This window comes from Heterocephalus glaber, unplaced genomic scaffold, assembly GCF_053883595.1.
Source record: "Heterocephalus glaber isolate CG9 unplaced genomic scaffold, H.glaber_assembly_v1.0 deba00000122, whole genome shotgun sequence".
Taxonomy (NCBI): Eukaryota; Metazoa; Chordata; class Mammalia; order Rodentia; family Bathyergidae; genus Heterocephalus; species Heterocephalus glaber.
Genome location: NW_028258138.1, coordinates 46,134,192 through 46,152,656, shown reverse-complemented (window position 1 = coordinate 46,152,656; position 18,465 = coordinate 46,134,192). Strand labels below are relative to the sequence as shown.

The 18,465-nt window shown below is 39.8% G+C and overlaps 1 protein-coding gene across 23 annotated transcripts in view; it reads left to right on the top strand.

The window, feature by feature from the left end:
* Riox2 (ribosomal oxygenase 2) overlaps positions 1-18,465 on the top strand; it is a 54,567-nt gene that overhangs the window by 26,913 nt on the left and 9,189 nt on the right. For 17 of the 23 annotated variants that reach the window (XM_087208494.1, XM_087208484.1, XM_087208492.1 and 14 more), the window contains 6 exons: positions 8,879-8,998; positions 10,088-10,216; positions 12,246-12,349; positions 15,438-15,540; positions 16,303-16,471; positions 17,425-17,513. In XM_087208494.1, coding sequence (XP_087064620.1) covers positions 8,879-8,998; positions 10,088-10,216; positions 12,246-12,349; positions 15,438-15,540; positions 16,303-16,471; positions 17,425-17,513 — 714 coding nt within the window. The remainder of the gene's footprint in view (positions 1-8,878; positions 8,999-10,087; positions 10,217-12,245; positions 12,350-15,437; positions 15,541-16,302; positions 16,472-17,424; positions 17,514-18,465) is intronic. The other 6 variants (XM_087208516.1, XM_087208509.1, XM_087208502.1 and 3 more) reach the window with 3 other exon arrangements.

Below are 18,465 nucleotides of genomic sequence, written 5' to 3'. Positions count from 1 at the left end.
GACTTTTGGTGGAGTTCTTGGGGTCTTCTCTATAGAGTATCATGTCATCTGCAAATAATGACAATTTGACTTCTTCATTACCTATCTTTATTCCTTTTCTTTCTTTCTCTTGTCTAATTGCCTTGGCTAATGTTTCCAGAACTATATTGAACAAGAGTGGTGATAGTGAACATCCTTGTCTTGTTTCTGATTTTAGTGTGAAGGATTTCAGTTTTTGACCATTTAGTGTGATATTGGCTGTTGGTTTTTCATAGGTGACTTTTATCAGTTTGAGGTAGAGACCATCTATACCAATTTTTTGTAGGGTTTTTATAAATGCATGTTGGATTTTGTCAAATGCTTTTTCTGTGTCTATGGAGATAATCATATGGTTTTTGTCTTTGGCTCTATTGATACAGTGCATTACATTGCTTGATTTGCATATGTTGAACCATCTCTGCATCCCTGGGATGAATCCCACTTCATCAGGGTGTATGATCTTCTTGATGATCTTCTGCATTGTATTTGCCATTATCTTATTAAGGATTTTTGCATCTGTGTTCATTAGTGAGATTGCCCTGTAGTTCTCCTATTTGGTTGGGTCTTTCTCTGCATTGAGGATCAAGGTGACACTTGCTTCCAGGGATGAATTTGGGAGTATTGCTTCCCTTTCAGTTTCATTGAAGAGTTTAAACAGTAGTGGCAGTATTTCCTCTCTGAATGTCTTGTAGAATTCAGCAGGGAAACCATCAGGGCTCAGGCTTTTCTTAGTTGATAAGTTTTTTATCACCTTTTCAATTTCATTGGTTGATATTGGGTTGTTCAGAATTTTTAGGTCTTCTTTGTTCAACTTTGGTAATTCATGTATATCTAGGAATCTGTCCATTTCTTCTGTGTTTTCCATCTTATTGGCGTATAGTCCCTGGAAGTAAGTATTGATGATGCTCTGTATTTCTGCTGGGTCTGTTGTAATTTCACCCTTTTCATTCCTAATTGCATGGATTTGGGCCTTTTCCTCCCTTTTTCTGATAAGGTTGGCTAAGGGTTTGTCCATTTTGCTGATTCTTTCAAAGAACCAACTCTTGGCTTCATTGATTTTTTTTGTATCATTCTCTTAGTCTCCATTGCATTGATTTCTCCTCTGATCTTTATAATTTCCCCCCTTGTCTGAGCTCTGGGGTTGTCCTGCTCTTCTTTTTCTAGAAGCCTGAAGTGCAGCATCAGGTTGTTTAATTGGGCTCGTTCTGTTTTCCTAATATGGGTATTCACTGCTATGAATTTCCCTCATAAGACTGCTTTCATTATGTCCCATAGATTCCGATATGTTGTATTGTCATTGTCATTTAATTGAAGGAACTGTCTGATTTCTTCTTTAATTTCCTCTGTGACCCATTGGTTATTCAGAAGTGTGTTGTTCAATTTCCACGTGTTTATGAAATTTTTTGAGTTTCGTTTGCTGTGGATCTCCAATTTCATCACACTATGGTCTGATAATATACAAGAGATAACTTCAATTCCTTTGCACTTACTTAAACATGTTCTATGTGTGAGTATGTGGTCTGTTTTTGAGAATGACCCATGTGCAGCTGAGAAGAATGTGTATTCTGATTTTGTGGGGTGGAAGACTGTTAAGTTCATTTGTTCAAGAGTTCGATTGAGTTCTAGTATTTTAGTACTTATTTTTTGTCTAATTGATCTATTTGTGACAGTGGGGTGTTGAGTTCCCCCACTACAATTGTATTAGTGCATATATGACTTTCCATATCCGTTAGTATTTGTTTTATATAGTTGGGCGCACCAGTGTTTGGTGCATAGATATTTATGATTGTCATCTCTTCCTCTTGGATTCTTCCCTTTACAAGGATGTAGTGTCCTTCTTCGTCTCTCTTAATCAGTGTTGGTTTGAAATATGCTTGATCTGCAAAGAGGATAGCTACTCGTGCTTTTTTTCGGGTTCCCGTTGCATGGAGTATTGTTTTCCACCCTTTAACTTTCAGTCTGTGAGTTTCTTTTTGAATTAAGTGTGTTTCATGTATGCAGCATATTGTTGGATTTTGCTTCTTGACCCATTCTGCCAGTCTATTTCTTTTGTTTGGTGAATTGAGACTGTTAACGCTGATGGTTATAACTGAAACATATTGACTTATCTTTGTCATGACTTTTTGTTGGGTTCTCCCCCTTTACATTTAATTTCTTGTCATGCGAGATGGGTTTATTCTGCTTTGCTTCCTGGGGATGTGATCCTCAGTGTCTGTTCCTAGGATATTGTGTAAAAGTTTTTGGAGTGCTGGTTTGGTATTCATAAAATTCCTAAGGTGCTCTTTGTCATGAAAGTATCTTATTTCTCCATCAATTTTGAAAGATAGTTTTGCAGGGTACATCAATGTGGGTTGGAGGCTATTTTCTTTTAGGGCTTGGAATATGTCACTCCAAGCTCTTCTTGCTTTCATGGTTTGTGTTGAGAAGCCTACTGTGATTTTGATGGGCTCTCCTTTTGATGTGATTTGTTTCTTTTCTCTAACTGCTTGTAGTACTTTGTTCTTCTGTTGCGTTTCTGGAATCTTAGCAATTATATGCCTATGTGTAGATTTTTTTTGATCAAGGCTCTTTGGAGTCCTATATGCCTCACTTATCTGTATGTCAGGTTCTTTTCCCCTGCTTGGGAAGTTTTCTGCCATCACTTCTGTGAACAGTTTTTTTATGTCATCTGCCCTCTCTCCTGTTTCTTCATTGACACCAATCAGTCTTATGTTATTCTTCTTTGCATCGTCTAGCAGCTGCTAGATTGATTTCTTCTGTTCCCTTATAATTTTGAAGCAATTTTTCTTTTCCTGGCCATTAATTGGAATCTTATCTTCTGTATCTGAAATTCTGTGCTCACATTGGCTCATTCTGCTGTGTAGACTTTCAATGGAGTTTTTCATGTCCTGGAAATCTATTTGCATCTGTTTTATGGATTCCATTTGTTTCTTATGTTGGGATTCCATCATGTTCCTCAGCTCCTCTCTAGATTTATTAATCATGTCTTGCACTAGGAGCACAATCTCTCCTGTTAGCTGAGAAATTATTTCTGATTTCATTTTTTCCAGATCCCCTTTTGTTGCCAGTTCAGTGAGTCTAGGTGGTTGAGTATCAGAGTATTCCATCTCTTTTCCCTTTGGGGTTGCTGTAGGTGATTTGGAAGTCTTGTTTTGAGGCTTATTTATGTGTCTTCTCATTTTGACCAGGGTGGGGGGTGCTGTTGGCGCCTGCATGGCTCACCTCCTCTGAGCTGGGAGAGCTAGGACGGGCTGGGAGTGGTGGGAGGGATGGTGGCCCAGAAGCCCCTTCCTCTGGACCAGGAGCAGTGGGACAGTGGCTCAGATGCTCCTACCTCTGTGTGGGGAGGGGCGGGACAGATGGAGGCCCAAAAGTCCTTTCCTCTGGGCAGGGAGTGGCGGGCTGGATCAAGCTGAAGTTTTATTTGTGCTTCTGCCTCAGACCTGCCGTAGAGCCTTAGATGCAGTCCCTCTCCATACATCTCAGTTTTCTTTCCTTTTGATCCATGTCTGCAGTGCCTTAAACTGAATTAAAACAAAATCCTAAGAATCTTGAATTTATTCATACTGTGCATGAAGTGTAAGTACTCTATTCAGGACAAATCCTGATTTTGGTTATTCCATCTCAAGCAATCCTGAAATGCTAACCTTTTCGGCACTAGCCCCTAGTAAAATTTATAAATCATTTCCCAGACTAAGTTGTGATTTGAATTTAGAAAACATGGATATCATGCCTAAATAGTCTTTGAGCTAATCTATTATTCTTTGCTTGATTAGAAGCAGCACTTTCTTTTCTTTTTTTTTTCCATTAAGTTTAGTAGTACCTTCTAGGTATATAATATGATGTCATTCATCATTGGGAATTTGTACATTTACATGATACATCTTGGTTCTTATTTTTTTCCCCATTCTCCTCCCTTCAACTCTACTTCTCCCTGTTTACAAAGACTTTGTTTCCATTTTTCCCTTTTCTCATATTTATTCCTTTCCCTTCTTTCCTTTCCCTTAGCCCTCCCACATTCCCTTCTCCTTTGGACCTTTTCTTCCTATTTCACATTATCTGTTACACATTTTGATCCTTATTTACACTTTCATTTTCTCACACCAGAGAAACTGTTCGGTATTTACACATGTGTGGCCTACTTATTTCGCTTAAGAATATGGTCACAGTGTGCATCCATTTACCTATAAATGTCTCTAGTTTCTCATTCTTTAAAATAGAGTAGTTCTCCATTTTATAAAGAAAACACATCGTATTTATCCTGTCTCCAGTTGATGGGCAATTGGGCTGGGAAGCAGCACTTCTGGAAGTGGCTTTTAGAAACCTAAGAACTATGAACATAAATGATGAGTTCAATGGAATTTATATGTAATTTGGTTGTATCCTAGCAGAAGTTATCGTTAGACCTGTTTGTGGTGTCATCTGTGATCATCATTTCTGTACTTTGGTGTCATCTCTCTCTGGGCTTTCTCTTCTTGTCTACCTGTGCAACCCTCTGGGAATCTTAAGTGACCTTTACCCTGTTTACTCTGTTCTTACTGATACAGAAAGGATGAGTTTTCTCTGCCCATATTTATCCCTCCAGCTCGACTAGGATGTTTTGTTTTTTCTCTTTCCACCACCAGTACCTGAGAGACTTAGAAACTAAACCCCACCCTCTTACACAAGAAGCTGAGTTCTAAGTACTGTATTTTAAAGAGGTGTAGTGTGCATGTGTTTAGGAATGGACGTATTAACAACAGAGTAGAAAAGTTTAGAAGTCTTTCATTGGTGGTAGAGTTGGGTGGACATTGGATTAGACAGCCATTTGTTTATTGGTTCTAAGATTGTGAACAGCTTATTAATCTAGGTATTCTAGATACTTTTCCATAGCTATTCTGAACTTGTGTGACTCTAAATTTAAGTCATTGTCCTACCATACTTTGAAAGATGTTAGTTGAAATGTAAGGTTTTTTCCATATTTATTTGGTCTTTCTTCAGGTATACACATGGATTTTTGGACCTATCTGTGGCATTCTGTTCTGATTCTGTAGAGATTTACTTTGGGGAATTGTAGAGAGGTGAGTGGACAGAGGAGGTTTTGTCCACCTGGGAAGAAACTTCTACCTTCCTTATTTCATTGTTCCACATCCCCTCAGCATTTATGCACCTGTTAGGAGTCATGTGGTAAAGGAGAAGATGGGTTTCGGGAGGCTTGCTTGTGCATGAGTTAGTGTTGGCGAAGCAACAACACTTGTGTACTGCTTTTAAATTGGAATAAGATTTGAAATAAGTTGTTTTGTGTTGCTCCCCAGTCTTAGGGTGATGTGGTAATAGGATTGTTTTATAAATAAAGAAACCAAAGTAACCTAGCTTGTAACTACAACTTGGACCAAAGTGATTTGACCCCATGTCTCTTTCGTGTAGGCCACAGTTGGCAGAATCAGAAGCCAGAGGTCCAAGAGAAATGGAAACAAAACAATTGATAGCTTTTTCGATAACCTTTGAGAAGTGACATAGTTTCATGAGTTACAGATCTTGACTCATGCTTGAATTGGGAACCATAAGTCACCTATATAGTCCTGGACCTCTCAGGGCATCAGAGAGGGAAAGTCAGAAAAGCCCTGATTTTCTAGTGGTTCCAGTTGCCCCATCAAAATAATTACAGAGTCAGGTCATATTGGCCTCTCCCTGAATAACTAAGCTCCTTGGAACCCCTGTTATCTCTTCAGAGTTATTCAGAGGCATTAAATTTTTTGGGGGGAGAGGTTTAAGGAGAACCTCTGTAATCTCTAAGGAAGGCCAGTCATGTATATATACATGTATGTTAAAACTTTTTTCATAACTGGCTCAAGTCTTTCTCACTTGGTATTTTTATTTTTATTTATTTATTTTTGTTAAATTCTTTTATTGGTACATTGTAGGTATACAACACAATTACATTTCTCATTGGGAATTGTACCTTTACATAACGCATCTTGGTTCTTATTTTTTCCCCATTCCTAGCCCTCCCTTCACGCCCTCCACCCTTCTCTATTTACAAATACTTTATTTCCATTTTTTCCATTTCTCATCATTTTTTCCTTTCCCTTTTTTCCTTTCCTCTGCTCCTCCCACTACCCCTACCCCTTTGGACCTTTTCTTCCTATTTTACATTATCGATTATTCGTTCTAATCATTGGTACATTTTAGGTATACAATATAATGACATTCATCATTGGAAATTTGCACCTTTACATAATCTCTCTTGGTTCTTATTTTTCACCCTTGCCCAGCCCTCCCTTCAACCCCTCCAGTCCTCCCTATTTACAAAGATTTTGTTCCTATTTTTCCATTTTCTCATATTAATCCCATTCCCTTCTATCCTTTCCCCTAGCCCTCCCACTTCCTTCCCCTTTGCCCCTTTTCTTCCTATTTCACATTACCTATTATACATTTAGTCCTTATTTACACTTTCAGTTTCTCACACCAGAGAAACTATTCGGTATTTACACATGTGTGTCCTATTTATTTCACTTAAGAGTATTGCCTCAATGTGCATCCACTTAGCTATAAATGTCTCTAATTTCTCATTTTTTATGGCTGAGTAGTACTCCATTTTATAAAAAATCCACATTTTCTTTATCCAGTCTCCAGTTGATGGGCATTTGGGCTGTTTCCAAGTTTTAGCTATGACAAACTGTGCTGCTATGAACATGGGTGCACATGTATCACTGTGGTATGATTCTTTTAATTCTTTGGGGAAGATCCCCAGCAGTGGAATAGTGGGGTTAAATGGCACTTCCAGTGCTAGTTCTTTGAGGTATCTCCATACTGATTTCCACAGTGGTTGCACCAGTCTACACTCCCACCAGCAGTGGAGCAGGGTTCCTCTTTCCCCACAGCCCCGCCAGCATTGGTTATTGGTTGATTTCATGATAGCCATTCTTTCTGGAGTGAAGTGGAATTTCAGCATTGTTTTCATTTGCATCTCTCGAATGACCAGTGATGTTGAACATTTTTTCATGTATTTATTTGCTGTTTCTACTTCTTTGAGAAATGTCTGTTCATTTCAGATGCCTATTTTTGGATTGGGTCTTTAAATTTGGGAGGTCTGATCTTTTTAAGTTCTTTATAGATTCAAGATAGTAGACCTTTGTCTGAGGAAGAGCAGGTGAAGATTTTTTCCCACATTGTGGGTTGTCTCTTCACACTGCTGGTGGTTTCTCTTGCTGTGCAGAATCCTTTTAATAAGAAGAGATCCCTCTTATTGATTGTTTGTGCTAGTTCACGGGCAACTAAGGTTTTGTTCTTAAAATCTTTTCCTACACCGATGTCTTCAAGGGTTCTACCTAACCTCTGTTCCAACTGGTTCAGAGTTTCTATTTTAATATTTAGATCTTTAATCCATTTTGATTTTAGTTTAGTGCATGGTGAGAGATATAGGTCTAGTTTTAATCTTTGGCAAGTTGAAGCCCAGTTTTTCCAGCACCATTTATTAAAGAGGCTATCTTTCCTCTAGTGAGGGTGTTTGGCTCCTTTATGGAAGATGAGATGGCTGAGTGTGTCTGGTGTTGTTTCTGCATCTTCTAATTTGTTCCACTGGTCCTCAAGTCTGTTCCTTTGCCAGTACCATGCTGTTTTTATCACAGTCACTTGGTATTTTTAATACTGTATTGTTTTCGGTCCCATGGTGGGATTGACCCCCAAGCTGTGGCCATTGGTTTACTCAGCATATATTGTAATTTCTTCTGTGTGTCAGGCACTGTACTTAAAACTTTGCTTAATACTTTGGTCTCTTTAATATAATGACTCATCCTTTCTTAAATTATATTAGAGGCATGGAATCTTGGAGCCAGGCTACCAGAATTTGAATCCTTGCTCCATCATTTAGCAACTGTGTGTTTTGGTGCCTTGATTTCCTCATTGTAAACCAGAGATAATGATAGTACCCATCTTGTGAGACAGATTATGGTGAGGGTTCTAGAATTAATATGTGTGAAACACTTAGAAGCAGCACCTGCCACATAGGAAGTGCCAATGTCCATGTGACCTGATTGCTGCCTCCCTCTCATCTGTCTTGGGAAAATCAGATTTCTCTCACAGGAATATTTGGCTCCTCACAGGCTCTTCCATTTGCCTTATGCCTGAAGAACTGATTAGTGACTAGAGAGATGGAGTATTATTGGGCCCTTTTCTTACTCCTGTGTCTATGCTTTCCTCCTAAGTGGTCATTTCTGTTCCTGTTGGCTTAAATAACCATTCTAAGGCAATTGTTAGTAATGCTCGAATGTAAATCCAAGTCCTTACTTCTTGCCAGAAATTCAGACTTAAAATTATCTGCATATTGGGGGAGGGAAAGTGTCCTAGCTTTCCAAATGTAGTATCTCTAGTGTAAAACTCTTTGTTTCATTTTTTTCCTCCCGAAAAATAAATGTTTTGAAGCAAGTCTTCCTCTTCTCAGTGGAAGCGGGATTGCCAGATCAAAAATCCAGGAGTTTTTTGTTTGTTTTGACTTCTGGCATTTCCACCCCTTTTATCTATCAGCCTGTCCTGTCAGTGCTGCTTCCACAGTACACCTTGTTTTGCTGTTTCTCTCTCTTCCTCTCCCACCCTTTATTACCTGCTTGTTTCTCCCCTGGGTTGTTACCTCAGTAGCTTCTAGACTAGTCTCTCTTGTATTTCTACAATTCCTTCTCTACCCATTTGTGTGTTTTGCCAGACTGTCACTTATCTGCTCACATCTTTTCAGTGGTGTTTGCACTAGAATGGAAGATTCTTGAGGGTTTTTTTATTACTTAACTGTCTAGTCTGTAGTAGTTGTACAATAAAGACTTTGTAAATGAACAAGTACATTTGCTTTCTTTTAATTTCTATTTTTCCTCACCCACCCCCGCTTCAGGATGAGCTTTGGAGGGTCCAGGAGAAGCTAGAATGTTACTTTGGCTCCTTGGTCGGCTCAAATGTGTACATAACCCCTGCAGGATCTCAGGGCCTACCTCCCCATTATGATGATGTTGAGGTAAGAAAGAAAACACGTTGCCCTGGGTGGGAAAGAAGAGTTTGCTGTGAGCCTGGATTTGTATAGTTCATGCTACTCTGTAGGGCTCTTAGACCAGGTCTGTGGCTGCTCTTTCTGTGTACTATCTGGAGAGCCTGACCTCATCTAAATGTTGGGCCTAAACAGATTTCTCCAAACTGGTTTCCTGCTTTTTCTCAAAGGGAGGAATTATTACCAAGCTTACTAATAGAGCCATGCCTTCCTTTGAAGCAGGTATTTATTGAATTTAGCTATAGAAAAGTGATTAGCTTTTTCTTTAATTTCACAAAGGTGAGATCACAAATCTTTACATCTGCCTTCATTTTGTTCTTTTTTGGTAGCTGCCAAAAGTATATCTATTTTTTCCATTTATGAAAATCTTAGGGGAGTCTGAATGAGGGTCATGGTTTCATTTAAGCACTGGCACCTTGACATGTGTTGATTTCACTCATGTTGGTTCCAAAAAAAGTTAACTCTTTGGCTTAGGTGTTTCATAGTTTTATTTTTGTGCTAATACAGTACAAGGTGTGAACACAGAGATATTAGTAGAAAGTCCTCTTTTTTTTTTAACCTTGGAGTGCAATTTGATATCAGTACACTTTCTAAGTGTTTTTAAAAAGCATATTCTTAGTAGAGCATTAAAACATCTTTGGCTGAAAAAAGAATTAAAAACTATTAAGTTTGCCTATCTGCCAGTGCTTTTTCAATTTTGGGGATTTTAGACATTCAGCAATACTGAAGCTTAGCTTTCCCACAAGAGATTATAGGCTTTCAGCTATCTGATAGAAGATTTAAAGGAATGAGATAGTGGGATATAAAGAACTTGCCTATGCTCTAGCAAAATGGAAAGGATGAATATCCACTATCAGGATTCATGATTATCTGTTTTTAAAAATAAAAACCAGTAGTGGCACCTTATATTTGTGTGCAGTGACATGTATTTCTGATCTTTTACTTTTATCTTAAACTTGTGATTGGTCTAACCCCTTGGAGGGCTTATATTTGGGAGGCACTTTGCCTGTGAATTATCAAGAAGGTTTCTTGATACTCCTGGTCTGGGGCTCTCTGTAGGTTTTCATCCTGCAGCTGGAGGGAGAGAAGCACTGGCGGCTCTATCCCCCCACAGTGGCACTGGCATGCGAGTACAGTGTGGAGTACGAGGCCCGGCTTGGTGCGCCAACACATGAGTTCATGTTGAAGGTACAGGATGACCAATTGGGTGCCTCCTGAGCTCATTGTTACTGTTGCTAAGGCTTGAAGTTTTGAGTTTGTATAATGGTCCCATGGGCATATATCCCAGGGATTGAGGCATGGTGGCTTCCATTGCAAGCAGCCAATACAGGCGGCTTCTGGAGTATTGTGGATTGTACTTGGAGAAATGACCTAAAGAAGTATTAAGTTCCGAATAACCTGTCTCCATGCATGATCCAGTTTAATAGAAATAAATTGAATTCAATGCAGTATGAGCTTCTCCAGAGTAAGAGTGGAAGATTTGGCCTTGTGCAGTTTCTCCACATCTAAGACAGTAGTGAGCTTAGGCATAGTACAGCCAAGAATCTCTGTTTTTTTGCAGCTAAAATTCATTATGACCCATTTTCCTCCTAATTGTGCAACAGATTGTCCTCTGCAAACTCTTTCCTTCCATTGCATATAGTTGTTAGGAGAATAGTAATTATAAAAGTTCTTGGAGTTCTCCAGAGAGCCAGATGGCTTGATTATGTACTGGTTTGTTAGCATCTTGTTGCTAAGAAAATCCATCTTTGAGCAGTTAGACTGGATGGGAACATAGCTAATTCCCAGAAGGAGAGGTTGAGGAAAAAAAAAAACCTCAGAGGGATAGGAATAGCTTCATAATTAAACTATTCCATTTCTCAGAAAACTTGTTTAATTTCCTTTAGTGGGAATAAAATAATGGTTATGTATGTGAAGGACTCACTTGGAGTGACAGACACTCAGTAAATGTTATAATTATCAGTAAAACTTTTATTTACTTGAAGTACTGTCAGTTTGGTGTCATTTAGAGAAAAATTAGCAATCAGAGTGTATTGCCTCTCACTTTGAGGAAAAGCTTTAAAATCCATTCTTAGAGAACATTTCTTGAGCCTTGTGTGCATGGCTCCTGATCTTAGCTATTGAGGTAGACTGCTTCACATACTTGCAGAGAGGAGATGAGTTGTTCTCAAGGTTCCTTCCTTTGTCTGGCAGTTACTATTCAGGATATTTTGATATGGTTTGGATTTGGAAGAAAGTAGTTCAGGGCAGGAATAATTTGAGGAGAATATTTCTGTCTACTGCTTTGTGAGAGACAATGAGAGACAAAGGGAATAGGGTGGAAGAGGCTCATCTTCCCACAAAAATAAATAATTGAGCCAGGCATGGTGGCACGGCCTGTAATCCCAGCACTCGGGAGGCTGAGGCAAGAGGATCACTGAGAGTTTGAGGCCAGACCTGGGTTACATAGTGAGTTCAAGGCCAGTCTGAACTATATAGTGAGACCCTGTTTCAAAAAACAACAAAAAAAGACTAATCTTTGATAAGATCTAGCTTTTAGGTTCAATAGGTTCATCCATTTATCTAACATTCTTTGAGCCTATGTTGTGTGGAAGCTGCTTTAGGTTAGGCTAGGGGTTTATGGGTTGGGTAAGATATAGACTCTGCCTAGAAGAACTCACATTATCAAGTGGTGGGGAACAAGCAGATAAAATACGTAATATTTTATATATTATAAAATATAAGCCATCCCTGCCCCAAGAGCTTTTGGAAACTTCAGCATCTTAATCCTCTAATCCTGTGGGGTTTGTGGCTGGTACCTCATTTTCACAGAGAAACTGAGGCTAAGGGCAGGTAAACAAAGCACCCTACAGCCTATAAGTTGCACCATCTGCATGACTAAGCTGCTCCTCTTAGAGGGAGGGAGTTGGCTCCCAGGAAGCAGTTGTCACCTTTTCCCATCCCAGAATCGGGACAGGGTGGTTTCAGGTGTAGCTCATATCAGCTTGAGATGGTAACTCTAGGCCTAAAAGCCTGGGTGGGTGGAGGTTCAGTGATAGGCTCATGGGCTGAGTGAAGCTAGACTCATTGGAGACCAGGGGAGCTCAGTGTACAGACTCTCTTGAAGTAGCTTTCTAGAGAGGAGGACTAAAACTCAAACCCTGTATTTATCTTTTTAAGGAGGATTTGAGAAGGATGCCTCTTAATAACTTTCTCCTCCCTTTTTTCTGCCTTTTAGCCAGGTGATTTGTTGTACTTTCCCAGAGGGACCATTCATCAAGCGGACACTCCTCCAGGGTTGGCCCACTCTACTCACGTGACCATCAGCACTTACCAGAACAAGTAAACTTTCTTCTTCCTGCCTAGCAACCTAGGGCAGCACCAAGCTACAGCCCATTCCAGCCACATTCACCTGAGGGAGTAGCCACTACCTCTCAGCAAGGGATTTTGCTGACTGCCGTATTTTTTTGTTCCATGTGTACAATTACCCCAACCTCACCCTGAGAAGGTCATGGATCTCTCTGTAGGATACTGGCAGTTGCCCCAAGTAAAGGGTACCATACTTTGCAAAGTAAAGAACCGTAATTGTGTGTATGTCAGTGTTTTAGTCTGCCAGCCTGGGCATGTATTCTTTGTCTCTCTTCCTCTTTTTATTATGGATATATATATTTTGCATAACATATTGCAATTTTAAACATACAGTTTGTTGGTTGAGATTATATTCATACTATTGTACAATAATCACTACTCTGTTTTGAAGCATTTTCAACCTCCCCAGACAGAAACTCTGGAACCTTTGAAACTTGCTCTTAATTTCCAGTTTTTACAGCCCATAAAATTGAAGTAGGAAAAGAAGTGGGAGCTAAAATCAGAGGTAACAGTTACAATCATGACAAAAACTAGGTGGTACCTCTGTATGAGCTCTGATCAAAATGTAGCAACCTTGCTGGTCTAGATCACATTGAAAACACCAGTTGTTGGTTAACTTGTCAGGCATGCACTGGACACTGCTACTTGCAAGAATCTCAGCATTTATGTATTCATGGGGCTTTGAGAGAGCTTACACTTTGCAAATGGTGGTAGGAGCGGGAGATAGACATGTAAGTAGTTGCCAAACAGTGTGATAAATTCTGTTGTAGGTTTACATAGAGACCCTTGCATCATAATTAGCTAAGCTGGGGCATCAGAAGCTTTCAGAAATGACTTGACATCAATGCTAGTGAGTTTTAAAGATGAATAAATGAGGGTGGGTCAGAAGATCAGGATAGGAGAGGTCATGCCAGGCACAGGGGACAGCAGGTTCCCTCCTGCCTTCAAAGCCATAACTTCCAAAACAAGTTAGTACACATACCTATTCTTCCTCATCTGAGTTTTTAGTGTGAGATTTACCTTTGTTTAAGAGACTTAATGGAGGAGCTAGCTGGAATTCAGCCTGTAGTTAGTGCTATAGAAGGACCAAGTAGAAGTATCCAGAAGTAGAACGACAAAGCTTTATTAGGCTTCCATTTTGAAAAATGCCTTTTGTAACTGTGGTTAGTTTGGTTCCTTCACAAATGAGAAACAAGTCTGAGGCTGGTTCAAAAAGAGTAGTGGCACTTGAGGGAGTGAGACATAGGAAGTGTAGAAGGGCCAGGTCAGAGTCTGGAACCAGAAGTTCATTCTGAGGCCAGATCTGCTTTGGACCTTGGCAGCCACATATTTTGGTCCTGTGAACATGAGTGCGTTTTCTGATGTTTCATCATTAATGTTACTCAGCTACTGTTTGCTCCTTCTCTCTCATCATCCTGGTTTCCATCTGTCTTTCATCCTGGTTACTGTCACCATCTAGTTTTCTAGTAATTGGTTTTTGCTCTTGTGTATACTTAATTGTGTTGGCTCATCATAAGCTATGCATCATCAGTTACCTCTTCACCTCCCTGTTTCATTAAACCTATTAGCTTTTGCTTCCTGCTGTTAAGTACCTGCTCTAATACTGAGTGAAGATCCGGTAGTCTGCTCCTGGATCCTAGCCTGCTCTTCTGTAGTCTGGTGGGGCTGGGAAGGAACTTCCTAAGTTATAAAAGTTGATGCCCAGGGATATGGGTGGAATCTGACCTACATCTTGTGCCTTTAACTGTGATGTTGGAGCTAGAATGAGGAATATTGCTTCCTAGAGATATTCCTGTGTTGAGCCTGGGCTCCTTCAGCTACTGTGGTAGAGTGAAGATTTGGGTCCTCTTGCTAGCACTTCTCAAGGCAGCATTGTTGGAATTTTTGGTACCTCTTGTGTGAAGCAGCAGTAGGTTGACTGACTATTTTACCTAAGTGAACCCTTCAAGAGGTGTTATTCCTGAATTCTGTAAAGTCCTCTGAGATGTTTTCTTAGAAGAGCATAGAGCACTGTTTAACTGCCATTAAGTTCTGCCATGAGCTGTTGTCTTACAATTTCCATCTAATATCATGCAAAGGAAGTGGGTATTTTATGCTACTGAGAGGTCTGCATGTGTCTTCTGGGTTGAAGTTCCATAAAAGTTGTGAGGTCAGGAGTGTCTTAAAGTCACAAAGCAGTAAGGCCACCAGATAGTGGATGCCTTGGGGAAAGTGTGTCTCAAGTGGCTTTTGTCTTCCTTTGCTGCTTATTCAGAACAGAAGCAAAAAAGTTAATTTTCCTTACAGAGTGAGAAGCAAAAGTCATACTGTGAATTTCCATTTGGCACATAGCTAGCAATTTAAAATCTTCTGGTGGTACACACAAAAATTTTTAAACAAGCTAAGAAATGTTTAAAGAGAGCAGCCGTAGAGCATGGTTCTCACATTGGCACATGGTAGGAATGAAGCAATTCTAACTACCCCAGAGGAAGCAAAGGTGATCAAACTGATGCTTATTCCTAGTTCCCCCCACCCCAGTGGCTTCTATCCCAATGCAACTATCGCTAGAAATTAATTTTTTAAAACACGTGATGTTGGTAGATTTTTTTTTTTTTTTTTTTACTAAGTGACAGAGGAAAATGTAACATTTAGCTATCCAGATAATTACATAGCGCCCAGAGATCTTTGTTAGTCTAAATATATTCATGTTGGATTTATTGTATAATTTTTTTTTCTGGGTCCTGTAATGAGTGTCAACATTTTCTGCAAAACTTTCCTCATAGACACTTGTATTAAAACTTTGGTCCTGTGAACTTTCAACTTTATGATAGTATCTGATTAATTTTCTGGTATCTTTAAGAGAAATTATGAAAGAAGCTGAGCTTCGCACCTTTAACTTCTCAAGTGAGTACCTGGGTTGATGAAGGTGTAGGTGTTTATGCTGAGTAATATCAGATTAATTGAACACAGGATGTCTGGGCAGGAAGGTTGGAACCTGATTTGGAGCTTTTGGTTCTACTGGTAGGTATTTTATGTATATTTTATATGCATTCACTGTTCTCTCTCTTGGTGCATGTTCTAGTTCGTGGGGAGATTTCCTTTTGGACACCATTTCAGGGCTTGTGTTTGATACTGCAAAGGAAGATGTGGAGTTACGGAGTGGAATACCACGGCAGCTGCTGATGGTAAGGAATAAAGGCAGGCAAGTAGACATGCAGCTTCACCCCAGGCCAGCAGAAGCCCCACCTCCTGGGGATGTTGGGAACCTTCTTCCCAGATGAACTTAGCTTGTCTGCTGTGCTCACCTATAGGGTTGGCAGAATGAATGGAGTGCTGCCTGTTATATGTCTGTTTAGTGGTAGGTGTCACTGCAAACAGCTCTTTCAGAGCATTAGCAGGCACTATGGGAATGTTAGCTGAATAAACAGTTGGATACATAAATAGTTCTACAGAACTGTAGGTTTAGCACACATCACATTACTGGAGAAGAGATCTACTGTACAACCTTGGTGTATTCCCTGACTTTATCATCCTCTTGCATTTTGAATCAGGAGTTCTATTAGGATAGTTTTGAGAAGATAGGTGAATTAGTGCTGAGTAGAGCAAAGGTTGCTTTTACTGTGTGAAGCAATCACCTTAGAGTAGTGACTTGATTTCTAAAGGCAGAGCTCAGATTGTGCTGTATTTCCAAGGATCCCTTTTTCTTTTCATGCATAATCCCGAAAATTGATCCTTTTTATAAACAGTTGTCAGAATAAGATGAGGAGTGGTTTCAAGAAGCAATAATGTTTTTAAGGGCCTGGATGTGTCCTTCCTTCCCCTCCCCTGTAATGACAGATTCAGGTCTAGTGTGCATGGTGGGTGTTAGGCTCAGCTTATTACTGTGGAGACCAACGTTGGCAGCAAGTTCTGCTACAGTACAGACTTGTGCTCATTTTTGTTTCTAGCAGGTGGAAACATCAGGTGTTGCAACAAGATTAAGTAGCTTTCTGAGGACTCTTGCAGATCGACTGGAGGGCACTAAAGAACTGCTTTCATCAGACATGAAGAAGGATTTTGTTATACACAGACTTCCCCCTTACTATGTAGGAGATGGAACAGAGTTGTCAACACCAGGTGGGGCTTCCTGTTTACCTCTATAGATGGTTGGTGCTGGTGAGGGTATTGGAGGCTTTCCTAGCTAGGCTTCTTTTTGAATAGATGGAAAGAAAGAAGCATTTTAGTTTTAATATGGACCTAAATCTACCCTTACTGTGTGTAGTTGGACTGGAGGTGTTACACTCCGTATCCAACATCTTAGCGGTCACTTGCAGAGAATTTGTGTATTCCTGTATGATGAGGAATAAATATCCTGTCTTTTTGGGTAAAAATATGTATACTTGCAGGTACTTCGTTATTCATAATCTTAAGAATTTGAACACTGAAATAATCTTGTTAGATTTAAGGCAAGGATGGGTAAAATGTTGTCATTAGGTGAAAGAGAAGAATGCCAGGGTTGTCTCTGATCTTCGGTAAGTTTAGTTGGTTTTTAGTGGCTGCTTTTTTACTAAGTTAAATCTACCTTAGGAAAGAGTAGCAGTTTTTTTCTGTGAACTTTATTGGATGACATTTGCTTGACCTACCCGCACTAGATGAGCCAGGGTCCCACAGCTAGGAATTGGTGTGTTAGTGCAGTTAAGTTGGTAGTCCCTGCAGGATCCAGGAGTGTGACAAGAAGCAGATAAAGGATAGAAATTGGAAAGGTGAGTGCTGTGTTTGGAAGCCAACCTAGTCCTGTCAATTTTGATAGTTATTACAGTTCAACTGTATTTGTACCTTTTAATGTTCTTACCAACTTATTATCTAATTATATTTCTGTCTTCACTCTAAGAATGAGCTCCTGAAGGATGTAAACTATACTTTTAATATCACAAAAATGTTGGAGTAAGCAAATACTTGAGTGGGAGAGGGCACCCCATGTTTGGATTTGCCTATCAATTTTTTTTTTTCTTAAATAGACCTGCAAACAAAGTTGAATCTGCTGGTTTCTACTTTTGATGGTGGGGTTTTCTTTCTTTGGGGTTTTCTAGGTGGAGTGTTACCGAGGTTGCACAGCACAGTGAGACTGCAATTTAGAGATCACATCATCCTCACAGTAGGGCCAGATCAGAATCGATCCGTGAGTATCTTCTCTTCTGGTATTTCCAGCACAGGCCTTAGGTTATCAGAAGGACTACTGTTGCTGCCCTTCTCCCTGCAGAATCCGTGTTTGCAGTTAAAAGCCAGCAGTGGTCACATAATACCCAAATCTCCCTGTTCTAAATTTTCCTGCCTGTTGGGTATTTCAAGGCTTGCTGTCTTTCCCCTTATATGGATATATGACTGGTCTTGGCTTCTCATTCTGCTGCAGGCCATACTGCCATAACGGCAGACCTGTTTGCAAGAATCCCGGCCTCAGTTCCTCTTTTATCCTCTATAGTACACAGATCTATTTTTGTGTGGTTTTGTTGATTCTTCTACCAAAACCTCTTATCCTATAAATCAGGGAGAACAGAATCTATATACTATAACCTTATCACCCTGGGGAATCATGGAATCATCTGGAAACCTTTGATAAATTCCTGACTTCATCTGACCTGGGTTATGGTCTGTTTATGGTTTTTCAAAAGTCCCTATAAAACTGAGGACTTGGGGAACTATCCCATACCTCTTTTTCTAATCAGCTGTCTTGGGAGGTACCCAGTGAAGGGCTGGGGGGGCGGGTTGTTACATGTCTTCCTAACCAGACTGTACCAGCCATCAGGATCAGACCTGGATAAGTCTGACATATATAACGTCTCAAAAGTACACACTCCTACTTTATTTAGAAAATGTTTAGTTACTGAAACTGAAATGTTTTATAAGTCATACAGCTGGTATTTCCCTTCAGTTAATCACTATCAGTTACCAATTTTTGATGAAAAAGTACAGATATAAAAGAAACTGTTGCCTTTAAAAAAGTGACTTCGGGTACTACATATAGGTAGTTTTGATGACTGAGGAAGTATGTACAATGTGTGTATGTACTCCCATAGAACTTTTCCCAGAGGATTCCTTACAGTATTCAATAAATTTGACCATCAAGACTTTAC